Here is a 16734-nt window from a genome sequence, read left to right on the forward strand (position 1 = left end):
ATAACTATGCAAAGTCAAGGCAAATATCCACTGAGACACTGATCATAACATACAGTAACACCTCAAAACCCTGTCAGGATGAACAACCCTGTCAGGTGTATAATTTGTATACCAGCCTGTCCTGGTATAAAGTGTGAATGTCACATGAGCATACATGTCACAATTAACCTTAATTCCTTTTCATTCAGTGACTCTCATCAAGTTAAAACCCAGGTGTTAAGCAGGATTAGGTTTGATTATGGAGCAATTTCATGATGGCTTTCATGTGTCCTGGTATGTGTGGTGTGTGTGCTTGTGTAATCCGCTATGGGTTTAAGGTGTGTTATTGTTAAGACTGTGTGTTTAGATGGGTATGGTTTGTGAACGCTGTTTGTATATGTTTGTGTGTGTGTGAAACTTTGTGTCTGTTTTTTTTGTCTGTCTGGTGTGTTAAAGTTGGTGGTACTGTACAGTATGTGTGTATTTATGGTTTGTTAACGGTTGTGTGTGTGTGTGTGTTTACAGGTGAGAGGATGAGTGTGGGGAGGTCCAGAGGTGGAGGAGCAGGGAAGGAGAACTGCAGGTAAAACCACTTTTACTGGTATTATCAACTTCTTCTTCTTCTTCTTCTTCTTCTTCTTTGAGAGAGAGAGAGAATTGTTACAGAAAGGCATGTGTGAGACTTTACACAACCTAAGGAATTTCCCCACGCCAGCTTTAAACACCTAACCTTTCTCCCATATCAGGAGAGATTTGGATTCTGTCCAAAGGAAACCCTAATGCTGTTGTAAACTCTCTCTCTCTCCCTCTCCTTGAGGCCTTTCCCCTGGTTGTAATGATGGGTTCTCTGAGTTCTTCAGAGGATTTAACGAGGAGAATGTTGTTGGAAGTAAACCTCTTAGGGTTGTGACGTCACTGTTGCATAAGTTCTGTAACAATACCCTTAGTGATGGGGGATCAATTCCCTCCTCCACAGCCACAATATATTCCTCCATATACACACACACACACACACACACACACACACACACACACACACACACAAGGCTCTCCCCTGCTTCAGATTATAGTCCTAATCTCGCTCTCTCGTCCACGTCCCCAAAACTCTGTTCCACACTCTGTCCCTCTCATTCTGTCACCACCCAGCCACCCAGGCCACCCTACAGGACTCACACGGAGGACAGAACTCACAAAGCCAGACTCTGGACTTTGTAGTTTTTCGGTGTGGGCCAATTTGGATCTGAGGGAGGATCTGTTGTGAAGTACAAACTGACAGATTTATCCGATTAATCATTTTTGTTCCAGAAGATTACCATGTTTGTCTCTGATTGAGAGTGTTGTTGCCTGTGTGCTGCCAGGGTGGGACCTTCAGCATCCTAATCAAAAAGGAGCAAAGAATCACAAACTCTTTACAAGGGACCAGGTCTGCTCCTGAACATTCTAAGGGGGACACGGGATAAGGAGAATATAGCTGCCAGTGGGACGCTGGTCCAGGCTGAGGACCCACTACCAGTTTGCTGTTATTGGATACCTCTGAATTGCAAAGGTGGGGCCTAACTGATACAGATTGTGTCTAACTACAGTTTTTTTTTTTTTTTTTTATCTGATGAAAGACCCCAGGACACTGTGCTATTATACACACAATCTGCCCTGTTGGGCATCATTCATCAGAGAGAGAGAGAGAGGGGAAGAGAGAGACTTCATAAAAACAGTCCTTCAGACCAGTGTCATAGTTCGCGATGGCTGAAGCGGTGAAGATGGCGATGGATGCGTTGTCGGTCGAAGGTCCTCGCGTGCGTTCAGACAGCACGTCCAGCACGGTGTCCCTGGGGTCAAAGGGCAGGCTGCTCCTGCGCCAGCGCCTGTCCCAGCTGCTCACATGTGTGGAGGACCTGAGCTCAGACGACGAGGCCAACGAGGCAGTGTCCCGCACCCTCGACGAGGCCTTCCAGCTCTGTGGACGCATCAGTCCCAGAGACGCATTCAGGTTGACACACGCACACGCACGCACACTTTTCTTGGTTATGGTTTGGTTTGGTTGTAAAGCACTCTCCTGTCTCGTGTATTGTGCGTTTTCACTTCCACATCTCTTCAGCAGTTCTGAGCTGTAGACCGGTCAAGAATGGGTATGGAGGTACTGCACTGAAACTGTAGAAGGTGAAATGAGAGTGTGTCTTAGACCTGCTGTAAGTGAAACTGAGGGAAATAATAGGAACCGTGCTAGTGTTGTACATCTCTTAGTATTTCGGTTTCTTCTGTCCTTTTCTCTCCTAAGATGCTGAAATAGGGCCTATAGAAGTTGTCCCCTCAGTGGTTTGTGTCTGGGTATCTAGCCTGGTTCCCACACATGGTGACGTTGTACAAAGAGCTCTGTGTTGTTATAAAGCAACTTCTGTTTGAGGCTTATTGATTGTGTATTTAATGTATTTCTCTCTCTTCCTCCCTTCTCTCCACCTCCGTCTCTGATAGGCTGCATATGGTCACATGGAACGTAGCGACAGCAGAGCCTCCTCAGGATGTCACTTCCCTGCTGCATCTGGACAACCAGCCTCCCACAGACCTCTACGTGATTGGGTAAGAGACAGGGACCTGAGAACCTATGTGTACACAGTTTATTAGTTTATATTCTAATTTGTGTGTGTATATATATATATATATATATAGACACACACACACACACACACACACATATTATATATATATATATCTATGTATTTATGTATGTATGTATGTATACCCAGTCTGCAGGAGGTCAATGCCACTCCTCTGAGGTTCATCTCTGACCTGATAGTGGAGGACTCCTGGAGCCATCTGCTCATGGACACCCTGGCACCCCGGGGCTACGTCAAGGTAGGAGAGGGAGGAGGCGAGGAAAAAGGGAGAGGCAGATAGGGGGGTAGACGGGAGAGAGAAAGAATTTGTGAGGCAAGTGTGTGTGTGTGTGTGTGTTGCATCAGTCAGGCCTCAGTAAACAATAGGTTGGAGTGGTCCTCATTAAGGTCCTGTGAGGAAGCTTTGTCCCTCTAAAGGTTTTATGTAACCCAGACTCCAATCCCCCTCACCCACCTTTACTGCTGCTAGACTCACACTTACACGATTCACTTTAATACTCCTCCTCTGCGTTCTCTTTCTTTCTTTCATTCTTTCTCTCTTTTCTTTCTTTCATTCTTTCGTTCTTTCTCTCTCTCTCCCTCTCTCCCTCGTTCTCTCTCTCTCTCTCTCTCTCTCTGTAGGTCTCCTCTGTGAGGATGCAGGGCTTGTTGCTCCTGGTGTTTGCCAAGCAAGTGCACGTTCCCTTCATCCGAGACATCCAGACCACCTATACCCGCACTGGCATCTTTGGCTACTGGGTAGGTACAGAACTCTCTAGAACGCTCTCTAAAACAGGCTAAAGGCAGCCCATTAGGGGCTCCAATCTGCTGGAGCAAATAGTGTTGAACTGAGCAACAAATACCTAACAACTCAGAACATGATTTTATCGTATTTTGTCTTTCGTTTTTGAGAAAACAGCGATTATTCAACCAGAGTTTTAGTGAACAGTCTGAAATGCAGTACGTATACGTCATGGAAACGCTAGTTGCAGTATTCAAAACTCACATTGGATTATGCCTCATTGCGTCTATTAGAAATATCATGTTTAAGGTAGCAGACTTTGCTCACTTTTTGGCACTTTTTTTGCTTGTGCAAATTGGAGCCCTATGAGTGCACAATATGACTAAATAATAATGTGTGTTTACCTCTTAGATGTGTAGTTTGAATGGGAATTCTGTCCAGTTGCTGTTTGTATTTGCTGTCTTGGTGAGAGGCTGGAGCAGACTGGTATAGGGAGGTACATAAGCCAAGGTAGATGTATTTTTTTGACATATTGTTTCCATCCCTTTCTACATCTCTCCCTTCCTCTCTCTCTCTCTCTCTCTCTCTCTCTCTCTCTCTATCTCCATCCGCATCTCCTTTCTCAGGGGAATAAAGGAGGTGTGTCTGTGCGCTTCTCCTTCTATGGCCACATGGTGTGTTTTCTGAACTGCCACCTAGCAGCACATATGAACTACGCCCTGCAGCGTGTCGACGAGTTTGAGCATATCCTGGACGCACAAGACTTCGACATGTACAACACACCACATGTCCTGGACCACAAGTTAGTCAGCACACACACACACACACACACACACACACACACACACACACACACACACACACACACACACACTAACCCCCCCTCCCTTGCTCCCCCTAGGGTGGTCTTTTGGTTTGGTGATCTGAACTTCCGTATAGCGGACCACGGTATGCACTTCCTCCGTTCATCCATCAACAGCGGACGCTTCAACCTGCTGTGGCCGAGAGACCAGGTAACCCAACGAAGGGAAACACCAAATCATCATCTTTACATTGAGGTTCTTCCTATCTGAGAGTGCCGGGCCTGGACACTCACACTCACTCACTCCTGTCCCTGTCTTGTCCCAAGTTGCTGATGATGAGGAAGAAGGAACCTTTTCTTCAGGAGTTTGAGGAGGGGCCGCTTATGTTCAAACCCACCTACAAGTTTGACCGCAACTCCGAGACCTATGATAGCAGGTAATACTATATATATACACACACACACACTTTATTTTTCACTCCACACTGGCGCTGTAAACCCAGCTCAATACTTGAATACAGAGTATCAAACCTCATCTGTGCTCTCTTTCTCTTTTCCCTCTTCCTGTTTCACAGCACACAGAAGACATGGTTGGGCTTTAAGTAAGATCTGATTCGTAGTGTCTGTTTTTATTGCATGCATGTCCCCATGGACACAACTCCCCCTCCCTTCACCACTCATCTCCACACATCAACCTCCTAATAGACTGGGGCTCACAGAGAGAGAGAGAGAGAGAGAGACTCACCTAACTGAACAGATTTGACCACAGCAGTGCACTGACAGAGAGATGATGATGTTACCAGATAGAAGTGAGAACAGTGAACAAGAAGTGAAAGTCTAGGGTTGGGTTTCTGATGATGAGGTAACAGTTAGAGGGGTGGGGGGGGGTGGGTGAGTGGCCGTAGTTGAAGTGAACATGCCCTGGTGGGCACAGCCAAGCCCCAAGCTGCTCCCACAGGACTCTCCTTTAAGTTCCACATGTGGCAAGATCAGGTGTCGGACCCGGTTTCTTCTGTTGGAGTCAAGACCTCACTTAGCCCTCTGAGCAAAAGGCTAACATGAGCTTGGTGCTTTACCGAGCTAACACAAGTCTTACAGTCTCAGACAAGAGTGCTCGTCACACTCATCAGCGTAGTCCACCGAACCACCTCTGCTGCATATGCCCACCCTAATGCTGGCACCGTGTGTGTGTCTCTCAGAAAGAGCTCTCTGGCGCTGCCTCTAACCATGTACCGACCCAGGCCCTTAGAGAGGTACAGCACCACCCTCCTCCTTCTCCTCTCCTCCCTCTCCTGGGGGCTCCTGTCTGTCTGTCTGGCTGGGGGGGCTGGTACAGGGAAATTGACCCCATAAGGTGGGTGTCTCCATATAGGAAAGCTAGGAAAGCCATAAGCCATTATGTTATAAATTTGAAAAGAAGTCTAAGGCACAAAGTTCTGATTTAGCATAGATTTAGATTTCTCGTATGGAAAACATTATTAGAAAAGGTAGACTACACCAAATATGGCCACAGAAAACCAACCTGCTAGTCTTACTGCTGAGTCATTCGTGCAGAACAGCCTCGACTATGTTATGGTAGAATATGGACCTCAGTTTACTGCCACCAACCTCACTCACTCACTTTCCTGCTCGAGCTGCCACACCCCACCACCCTCCCTGCCCCACCACCCTCCCTGCCCCACCACCCTCCGTGCCCCACCACCCTCCCTGTCCCACCACCCTCCCTGCCCCACCACCCTCCCTGCCCCACCCTGTAACTGCACACTGCCTGCTTCTGGCTCCATGCATCGTTTTTACATTCGTGAAATGTACAAAACTGTGCAAAAAGTTGCATTTAGTATCTGTTTCTAAATGCTGTGTTTGTGACTAGAATAACTGTTGAGACGAGTCACTTTTCCCCACAGCCCTGCACACGTCACTCCTCTCCTCTCCTCATCAATCATCTTTCTAATAGCATGCTGACGAACAGAGTTGAGACTGTGTGCGTGTGTGTGTGTGCGTGTGTGTGTGTGTGCATGTGCATAATGACGAACATGGCCCCATTTGTGCAATCCAAAGGAGCACAACTCAAACGAGGCTGCATGAATTTGCATGACTTAGAAGTAGATTTTGATTGCTGTGTGTGAGAGGGAGGGAGGGAAGGAGGGAGGGAGAGGGAGGACAGACAGGGAGGAGAGGAGAAGGGGAGGGAGAGAGAGGTTGTCAAAAGAACACTGCTTAGGGATCACTGGTCATTCCCCATAAAGAGCAGCAATTGTGACCTTCTGAGGGGTGGTTTACCAACACAGATACACCCCAATGTGGAACAACAGAAACCGCAATAGAGAATAAAGAGAGGACATAGTCAAGAAAAGGAGAGTCGTAGGGAGAGAGATGATTGGTTGAATAGTAATAAGAGAAGTAGGGCTCCAATTTTCTTAAACAAATTGTGCTTAGCAGAGCAAAAAATACCTTGCAGCTCAGAATACTCTACAGCATGATTTTTTTATTGTACCTGTCTTGAGATTTTGAGAAAACAGTGATTATTCAACCAAAGTTTTAGTAAACTGTCTGAAAATGCATTGCATATTCAATATTATTCATATATTATGCCCATTGGATTATCAAATCAAAGTTTATTTATCATATACATGGAATACAGTCGTAGACGATGCATTGAAATGCTAGCTCCTCAACAATGCAGCAAACAACAATGCAATGCAATACTATATAATAATAATAATAATAATAATAATAATAATAATAATAATAATAATAATTTAAAAAAAATAATAACATGAGGTGGCAAAGTGCATAGCAACAGAACACTTATGTCTCATCGTGTCTAATAGAAATATTACGGTTAAGGTGGCCAGATTTGACTTTTTGGCACTTTTTCTGCACATGCAAATTGAAGCCTGTAGGTAGAGGGGTGGAGATGGAAGAACGTGTAAGAGGATGATAGAGAGAAGAGACATTGATGATGGAGAGAAGGAAAGCAAAATAGATAAATGAAGAGAAGGGGGTCAGTAGAGGTGTAGAAAGAGACAGAAATAAGGACGCCTCTGAAATCCTCTCTGATCTGTATTGTGACTTCAATCCCTGTCCCTATCCCTGATTGGTTAGCGGTAAGAAGAGGAAGCCTGCGTGGACAGACCGTATCCTATGGCGTATCAAGCCCAAAACCTCGCCCCCAGAGGAAGAGGAGGGGGATAGGGCTTCGACCTCCACTGATGATGGACAGGAGGAGTACCCAATCAAAGTGATCCAGGACACCTACAACTGTGACGTGGGCTACGGAGTCAGTGACCACAAACCTGTCATAGGAACTTTCAACCTGGAGGTGAGAGCCAGCCGCACACACACACACACACACACACACACACACACACTTTACACAATCCTGTTGTGGATCAGGTCAACAAATACAAAGTACAAGCAGCAGTATCTGGGAATATCTGTGAACTGTTCCAAAATACTCTTAGCATGGGACAGAGTGTACAACACATTGCCAGTTTATTGAGTAAGGGGGAGAAGTGCGTCATTGAGTCGTCACTGGTAACCTTGACTCCCAGTCGTTCTTCTCACATTGTTCTGAAAGCCTGGGAAGGTTTGTGGGACAAAGAGGGGTGGAGACCTGAAACACTCCCAATCAGTCAATGGGCAGCTCATGAACAGCCAATCATTTTTAATGGTCCCCACATGGGAAGTGTTCAAACAACTGAATTCTAATTCCAGGAAAAATAAAACCACTTCAGCAATGCCCAATTTCAAAGGTTAGTAGTAAATTGACTTACATTGAGTCATTGACTCTTCTACTCTAACAAAAAAGGCAGGGGGTTGTTGTTGTCTAAACATCACTTCTGCTCAGAGCCAATCAAAATGTCAGCGTTCGCAGCCAGCGCTCCATTCAAACGCACTTCCCAAATATGAATCTACCAGACTCGGGTGTTTGGCAACGCAAGACTACCTCATGCAATTATTATGTTTCTTTCATCTTTGTCTCTTCCCTATATTTCTCTCACTCTTTTTCTCTCTGTCTGTTTGCCTCTTTTCTCCACTCCTCTCTAGCTGAGGAAGCAGTGTGACAGTCCGTTGGTGCGTTTGTGTCCTGAGGGCCAGTGGAGTGCCGACCAGGATGCAATTCTCTCCTACACCATCCTGGAGGACTTCCTCTCCTCCACCTGGGACTGGATAGGACTGTACAAGGTACAGGACGAGGGAGGAGGGCGCACGGGGGGGGGGGGGGTTTAATAGAGAGGGACAGGGGGCAAGGGAAGGAGGAGGAGGAGGAGGAGGAGGAGGAGGGGGGGAGCAGGATATTGGAGAGAGGAGGAGGAGACAGGTAGGTGGGAGAGAGAAAGACAAAGGAAGAGAGAGAGACTGAGCTTGTTTTAGAGGGAAACAGAGCACACGTGTGATGTCAAGTGTGTGTTTGTGTGCCACTCTACAGGTTGGCTTTAAGTGCCAGTCAGACTACGCCACCTTTGTCTGGGTCAAAGACGACGAGCTGTCAGAGAACGATGAGGTTGTACAGGTACAGTTTGGCTCATACGAGGCGGCTCTGCTATCTAACTGTGAGTGTGTGTCTGCTGTATTAACGTGTGTGTGTGTGTGTGTGTGTGTGTGTGTGTGTGTGTGTGTGTGTGTGTGTGTGTGTGTGTGTGTGTGTGTGTGTGTCTGTGTGTCTGTGTGTCTGTGTGTCTGTGTGTCTGTGTGTCTGTGTGTGTGTGTCCACCTACCTCCTGTAGGTGTTTGTGAATAAGGATGAGATCCCTCTCCTGGGAGGGGAGTATGTTCTAGGTTACTACAGCGCCAACATGCAGAGCATCGTGGGCCTCAGCGCTAACTTCCAGGTAAGTCTAGGTGAGGGTGGTAGAAGGGAGGGGAGACCGTTTCATTTAGGTGACTTTAATACGCTATTAGAACATTACAGGTGACATACAGTACATGACAGTAATAATAGATGTTATGTTATAAAAGTGGTGTTATTGTTATGTTCCTGTTGCAGATTCTGGAGTCGAAACGAGCAGTTATAGAGGGCTTAGTTGAAAACAACATCAATGGGTTGGACAAATAAGATCAAACACAGGAATGCACGCCTCCCCCCCTGCTCTCCAAGCCAAACACAGCCCCCCTCCTCAGCCTCCTCGTCCTGTCCCCTATCTTTGGACACTCCCCCAGCTGACCTGGACAGTCACTGGAAACCATACTTTGTGGCCTCCGTACACACACTGGAGATGACAACTATAATCCCCGTCTCCTCCCTGTCTCTCCATTTTTATAAATCAACATTGGTCCTGTATGCTCTCTCTCTCTTTCTCTCTCTCTGGGTTCTCTCTAGAAGTGCGCTTTTCCTCTTGCTTCGTCTTACACAAGAGCACGTTGCTGATCGTTGCTGAAGAGAGTGCCTGTGCACCCCAGGTCTCTCCTGCCTGTTTGGGCAGTAAGTCCTCTGTGGTTCAGTCGGTAGAGCATGGCGCTAACAACGCTTAGGTTGTGGGTTTGATTCCTGCTACGGCCATATATACTGAAATGTATGCACGCACTGCAATGTAAGTCGCTTTGGATAAAAGCGTCAGCTAAATGGCAAATATTATATAAAGTGATGCTGGGTAGCCTACCTCCTCTCACAGTGTAGGAGGATGGGAGATGCAGGTAGCAGCGCTGGGGAGCCATACAAAACAGGTGGTCAATGAAGGTCATGACTGAGGCTGTATGTTAGAAGTGTTTGAATAGAAGGTCACTGAAATGTTACTAGGATGGTGCTGTCAAGATGGAGCACAGAGACCTGGCTTAAGATATTTACAATGGAGTGTGTGTGTTTGTGAATGTGTATGTTTGGGTGAGGATGTTGATGTCATGGATAGAATCGATTTAAAAAAAAAAAGGATACATTCGTCTACATAATGGACAACAATCACAATTGAAATCAGATATTTTACTTTCGTTATCCAAAGTGGTCTAAAATGATCCATGGTCGGTGGAACTTTGTGCAAGAAACTACAACTGAGAATTGAAGCACAACAAAGTATACTTTAGATTTTAATCTTTATTTTGTTTTTAAATCTGTATTTTAGAATTGAATATGGTATATATCATGCTATCTCTCTTTTACTGTAATGTTACTTACTCCATTGGCGTAACACCAAGGTGCCATGCCCTCCTATTTGTGTCTGTGTGCATCATGTAGAGAATTAATGTGTGTGTCAGTAATGCGTGTGTGCGTGTCAGTAATACACACTGCAATCCTACATGTCAGTCAGTAATATCAGTCAGAAACTCAAGCATGCATGCTTTAGTTTCTGACTGATATTACTGACTGATACATGTAGGATTGTAGTGTGTAGTGGACTACTGTATGTTATGAGTTGATCACCCTGTCTCTGGCAGTAAATCATTGTACTGTGTATTTAACAGGCTGGCTATACAGCTATACAGGCTGGACCAATGCTCTTTATAAATGTCCTAAGACAGTTTGATTTCTTATTATGTATATTTCTATATACATAATATGGATTGAGAGCTACAGTATGTACTGTAGGAATGCACTGAAAAATGCCTGTTAGGATTTTGAGTTGATTTGTCATGAAATTGCCTTCTCTCAAGAACAAAAGCTTTTCTATTTTCCTAGTGATGAAGAACATATATTAATTCAATGTAGATACATGTTAAATTGTTGAAAATCGTATTAAAAGCTGAAAATAAAGATCTGGGCTGAGACTTTTGTGTGTTTTTCATATTAGCGTTAAAGGAAGAAGATTACGATGGTAGAAATGGATTCCTGGTCTCATGGCTCTTTACATGGTAAGGACTAAGGAGGAAACTTAGACCCAGATGTTACCACTGCTATTAGAGGGAAACTCTCTTCACCACTAACGATGAACTGCCACTTGGATAATGCATGGCAACCATCTCATAGGCCCATCATGTCAAGGGTATTCATCATCTAGAACATTCCAGGGGCAGCATATAGTGTAATCCTATGACAGCTCTCTGCCTCTTAGTCTTAAATTAACACTTGATCCATTTTTAACATCACATTCATTATCTCCAGAAACATACCAGTGTCTATATGAAAATGGTGATTTTATACAGTCAAAAAGATAAGACAAAAGACTCTATGGAAATTACCCCCCCCCCCCAAAAAAAAAGAATACATTTATATTTGAAACTACAGCCCCAAACACACCAGAGCCATTATAATTGTAGTATATGTACAATTCTACGATGTGTCTATTATATGTAAAATTACAACAGGTTTATAAATCAGTGGGTTTAGGAGATCAACGGTTCCTTTGATTTCCACAGGGGGGCACTACATTCTTGTTCTAAATTCTAAGTCGCATCGTAGTGACGTACTAACTACGAGCATCTACTGCGCACCTATCCTACACGTGTGAGAGTTGACAACTTGCTGGTGTACTGTAAAAGGTAGTTATTATGTTTGTCTGGTGACAGGTTTTGAAATGTATGTATAGGCTGGTATTAAAATGTGTTAGATTTAGCCAGCAACATACAACAACGTGATAATTCAGTGGCAGCTCATAGCTACCAGCTAGTCAGATACATTTCGCTAGCTCGATGCCCCCTGTATTTGTTGACAGTCTAGTTATGACCACCATCACGCTGCAATGTTTATGGGATATGTCTCCAGTTTCTACCAGCAAGTGGTCGAGACTTCGAAAGTAATATCTTTCATTGCTACCCCTTGTCTTTAGCCTTCTAGTAATCAGCCTACAGTAGGGGTGAGAAGATGAACCAGACTGGGGACGTGGAGCGGCTGTTGATCCAGTTTCAGGATGAGGCTGGGGAGGTACTTGGCTCGCCCTTCGACGTGCCGCTGGACATCACCCCCGACAAACTACAGCTGGTTTGCAATGCGCTAATGCAAAAGGTAAAGCGAGTGAGGGCAGGTGTTCTTATTCCATATAGCCAGTCACATACTTATAAGTGTACAAATTATCTGCAAACTAGCACTGCAGTTCACCGATATCTTGTATCACCCTCTGGTAGGAGGAGCCGGTCCCGTTGGCGTTCTTCGTGCGTGGGGAGTCTGAGGTGGTGTCCAGTCTGGGTGTGTGTGTGCGGGCGTTGGGGGCAGAGACAGAGCAGGTGCTACCTGTGGTGTACCAACCTCAGGCTGTGTTCAGAGTCAGGGCTGTGGCCCGCTGTACCAGCTCTCTACAGGGACACACAGAGGCCGTCATCTCCACCTCATTCAGCCCAACGGGCAAGTAAGTATAGATGCATACACATTGAAATAAGCCTTGAGAGAGAAAAAAGGGCTTGGCTGGGCTGTGTGGTTTGTTGATTCCTCTCGCTCTCTCTTACTCTCTCTGTGTTCCTCAGGTATCTGGCCAGCGGTTCTGGTGACACCACAGTGCGGTTCTGGGACTTGACCACTGAGACACCTCATTACACTGCCAGAGGTCTGCTGAGCAACACACATAGTGACATGATGCACTGGAGACAAATCAAATAAACCAGAACAGTGAAAAGTGATACGTTGTTTTCTCCTCTCACTGTCTCCTCCTATCCTCTAGGCCACACCCACTGGGTTTTGACAATTGCCTGGTCACCTGATGGCAAGAAGCTGGCCTCAGGGTGCAAGAACAGTCAGGTGGGCTACACACACACACACACACACACACACACACACACACACACACACACACACACACACACACACACACACACACGGTATTGGGATGCTGTCGTATTAATATAGATTATATATGTAATGATGTGTTTCTCTAGATCCTCCTGTGGGATCCAGTCTCAGGGCAGCAGATCGGGAAGACTCTAACAGGACATTCCAAGTGGATCACCTGGCTCTGCTGGGAACCACTTCATCTGTAAGTAGGTCCTGTATTCTCTCTCTGTCTCTCTCTTTCACTTTCTCTGTCTTTCTCTTTCTCTCTCCATCCTTCTGTATCGGTGATCACCTGGTTCTGCTTTGAATCAGTACACCTGGTAGTAGATGCTTAATGCAGCTCCTCCACAAGTTGTAGACTAGATATTATCCACGTCAACATGTGATGCTTCCTCTTCTTCTCTTTCACTTGGTCTCTCTCTCGCTTTCTTCTTTCCTCTCGCTGTTTGTCTAACGTGACTCCTCCTTCCCCTCTCTACAGCAACGCAGAGTGCCGGTACCTCGCCAGCAGTTCTAAGGACGGTTCTGTGCGTGTGTGGGACACAGTGTTGGGTCGCTGTGAGAAGATCCTGACTGGACACACCCAGTCTGTCACCTGTGTGAAGTGGGGGGGAGACGGACTTCTATACACATCCTCTCAGGATAGGACCATCAAAGTCTGGAGAGCCAAAGACGTAAGGGAACAAGTGTTTTTGTGTGTGTATTGTATGTATGTATGTATGTATGGATGTATGTGTGTATGTATGCGCCTCTGTTTCTGTCTAAAATATTGGTTTGCTCAGTGAAAAGTGAATATGCTAGTCTACCCCTGGCACTCGGTACCGACTGACTTTGACTGTATTTTTGTGTGCGTGTGTGTAGGGTGTCCATTGCAGGGCTCTGCAAGGCCATGCCCACTGGGTAAACACCCTGGCTCTGAGTACAGACTACGTCCTTCGTACCGGAGCCTTTGAACCCGCTACAGCCACCATCAACCCTCAGGACCTAACCGGATCACGTGAGTGTCTCTACCCCCTCCTCGTCTTCCTTCTCCTTCCTCTGCACTGATCTGAGAGCACAAGATAGTCCTCTGCCATATTGCTTTCACCTATCTGGACTAGGGTTAGGACCCAGACGGGCCTCTGTGATGGTGGTATGGATCAGATTAGTAGTGACCCACAGTAATAGTCCTCGGATTGGACAGTGAATGGTGTTTTTGACAAGCCTGTCTCTCTCTCTCCCCCCCCCCCCCCAGTGGAGGAACTGAAGGAGAAAGCCCTACAGAGATACAACAAAGTTAGGGTAAGTGTGTGTGTGTTTTAATCACTGTCTCGCTCTCTCACACTCGCTCTCACTCACTCACTCTCTCTCCATCCATCCATCCATCCATCCTAACATCTAACCCTGTGTGTAGGGCGAAGGCCCAGAGCGGCTGGTGTCGGGGTCTGATGACTTCACGTTGTTCCTATGGAACCCTGCGGAGGACAAGAAGCCCCTGGCCAGGATGACTGGTCACAGCGCTCTGATCAACGAGGTCCTGTTCTCCCCCGATACTCGCCTCCTCGCCTCCGCATCCTTCGACAAGTCCATCAAGATCTGGGATGGGCGGACCGGAAAGTAAGGCCGACGCTTAGCCTGGATAAGCATGATAACATCTGGATTAGAATGAGTCGATCATCTCTCAAATCTGGATTATGTATTAACACATGGAATCAAACATGGGATGGAAGGGGTGGTAATGAGTGGCCTCCTTGAAACTGCTCGGTTTTCAATGACAGACTAATCTCACTCCAGAGTACTAAGGGGCGGTTTTACAGCCGAGAATACAGTAGCCTTCTGTGTGTACTGTGGTATGGTTCTAACTTCTGTCCTGTGTGTGTGTGTGTAGGTACTTGCAGTCCCTGCGAGGCCACGTATCTGCAGTGTACCAGGTGGCATGGTCAGCAGACAGCAGGCTGTTGGTCAGTGGCAGCAGTGACAGCACCCTGAAGGTGTGGGATGTGAAGACCGGCAAACTCACCATGGACTTGCCTGGACATGCTGACGAGGTGAGAGAGGGAGAGGGGGATTGATAGGGGGCAGGGAGGTGGAGGGAGAGGGTTGAGAAGGCGTCTGGTAAATGCCGTAAATGTAATGTAAAGTAAAGACCTCTTCATCCCCACTACCCCCCTGTGCAAGTTTCTTCCTTTCTTCTAGCATTGTAACTGCCAATAGCCCCTGGTCCTAGCATAGATTACTTTATCTTATGATGACTGATGGATAGATGATTCACTCACTTAGACAAATGTATTTGTTGTAAGTCGCTTTGGATAAAGGCGTCTGCTAAATGCCGTAAATGGGATGAAGAAAGGTGTGGAGAAAAAGCTAGAAGGGAAAAAGGATGAGATGAAAAGAGGCGGTCCTGTGAATGTTGCTGTCGTCTCACTGACATGTTGTGATCTTCCTGAATAGGTGTTTACTGTGGACTGGAGTCCTGACGGACAAAGAGTGGCCAGTGGAGGAAAAGACAAGTGTTTGAGAATGTGAGTGGTTCTCTCTGTCTCTCTTTCCCTGTTAGGTTCTCTTTGTCAGGCTGTGACCTCTGACCTCTTCTCAGTATCTCTTTCACTCTCTCTCTCTATTACACACACACAAACACACCCCTGTTGACTCAATCCTGTTTGCTTTGTGTATTTCAGATGGAGAAAATAGTCGTGTCCCTTCTCCTTCCCAGTGGTTCGATATTCACCAACCAACCAATGACATGCCTCGCTATCCCTAATCTCCACCAATCAGGATACCAGCTGGCTAAGATGACTCACAGGTGGTGGAGCCAGGGTCAAGACGGCAGCGTATCACCTAATGACCCACCATGCTCTGCTTCATGTGTAAACAATGGCCAATGCCGTGGACCATGAAGTATGATCATGGAAATGATGGATGGATGAAATAAATAAATAAAAGCAGGAGAGAAGGAAGGATAAATAAATAGAGAGAGAGATGGAGGAAGCAAGTAAGTAAGTAATGAAAGGAGGAATTAGCATAAGGGAGGGATATTAACATGCTGGTGAGATGGAAATCCATTTGAGAGAAGCATGTGTCTGTACTCATTGACCTAGGTGTAACAGGCAGACAGCAGGTGAACTAATGCATGCTCTTTTACTTAAGACTACGTTGACCTGCCATCTCCACGCCTAATCTCCTCTCCAATCAGTGACTTAAGCCCTAGGTGCTGGGTAACTTACTTACTCTATCTGTGTCTGATGCAGGACCACAGTATGGCTACCTGGACTGTCTCCTTGATTCCCCAATTGTATTCTACCCCACTTTGTTATATCTATTATACTATTAAACAGTGAAGATGTGGTTTGTGTTGTTTGTATCAACTGAATGCATAGAATACCTGAGGTGATTTTGTCTTTCTATATAGAGACATTCAACATGAAACAGACAGAAAGTGTGATTGGTTTACCTCATTAGTAACATGTTTATTGAAAGCAGATAAAATGCATAGTAAATGGTCTATTAGATGCAAACCTACGGTAGGTCCTGGAGATCCACTGGATGCTGGTTTTGCTGAAGTATTTCTGCAGTGCGGTGATGTTGGATGCACTGTATGTCAGGTCAGTATATATACTCACAATGCCACAAATAAACATCAAGCATTGAGACACTTGAGAGTGAAGAGTTTTCATTGAGCAGTTTACTGGGTTTATGAAGAATGACAAACAGCTGTTGTGATGAATCTAAAGCTGACGTAAGCTGAGAGATATGTGGAGACATTTGTAGAAATACAACAAACAAACATACATTTTGAGTCATACATAGCAATACAAAATGTGCTTAAGTTTAAAAAGACAAAATTAGTGGTACAAATCGCAGAACTCTAGTGCCCTTTAGTGAACAGTGCCCTTTAGTGAACAGTGTAACTCTCAGGGTTGTTTCACATGTTTTACATGCTATGGTTGGGGTTTGGCAAGCAGAAATTAAAGGCTTCAGTACAAGGCTGTGTGGTATGGGTCAGCAG

At 45.7% G+C, this 16734-nt stretch overlaps 2 protein-coding genes across 2 annotated transcripts; both read left to right on the forward strand.

The window, feature by feature from the left end:
* Positions 1-1742: 1742 nt before the first annotated feature.
* Positions 1743-10802, forward strand: inpp5kb (inositol polyphosphate-5-phosphatase Kb; the record flags this gene model as incomplete). Its single annotated transcript, XM_083665139.1, has 13 exons — positions 1743-1966; positions 2449-2553; positions 2721-2829; positions 3213-3329; positions 3939-4114; positions 4214-4325; positions 4442-4551; positions 4690-4716; positions 7220-7436; positions 8165-8302; positions 8547-8630; positions 8845-8949; positions 9105-10802. 13 exons carry the CDS (start codon positions 1743-1745, stop codon positions 9171-9173), a joined length of 1593 nt encoding a protein of 530 aa, XP_083521265.1. The 3' UTR covers positions 9174-10802.
* Positions 10803-11454: 652 nt separating this feature from the next.
* On the forward strand, positions 11455-16333 carry nle1 (notchless homolog 1). Its single transcript, XM_083685830.1, has 13 exons — positions 11455-11527; positions 11815-11990; positions 12110-12330; positions 12446-12525; positions 12640-12716; positions 12854-12951; positions 13231-13423; positions 13611-13746; positions 13984-14030; positions 14143-14345; positions 14617-14776; positions 15180-15250; positions 15407-16333. The coding sequence occupies exons 2-13, from the start codon at positions 11850-11852 to the stop codon at positions 15417-15419; spliced, it is 1440 nt and encodes a 479-aa protein (XP_083541956.1). The 5' UTR covers positions 11455-11527; positions 11815-11849; the 3' UTR covers positions 15420-16333.
* Positions 16334-16734: the final 401 nt, after the last annotated feature.

Source organism: Argentina silus (assembly GCF_951799395.1).
Source record: "Argentina silus genome assembly, chromosome: 2".
NCBI lineage: Eukaryota > Metazoa > Chordata > Actinopteri > Argentiniformes > Argentinidae > Argentina > Argentina silus.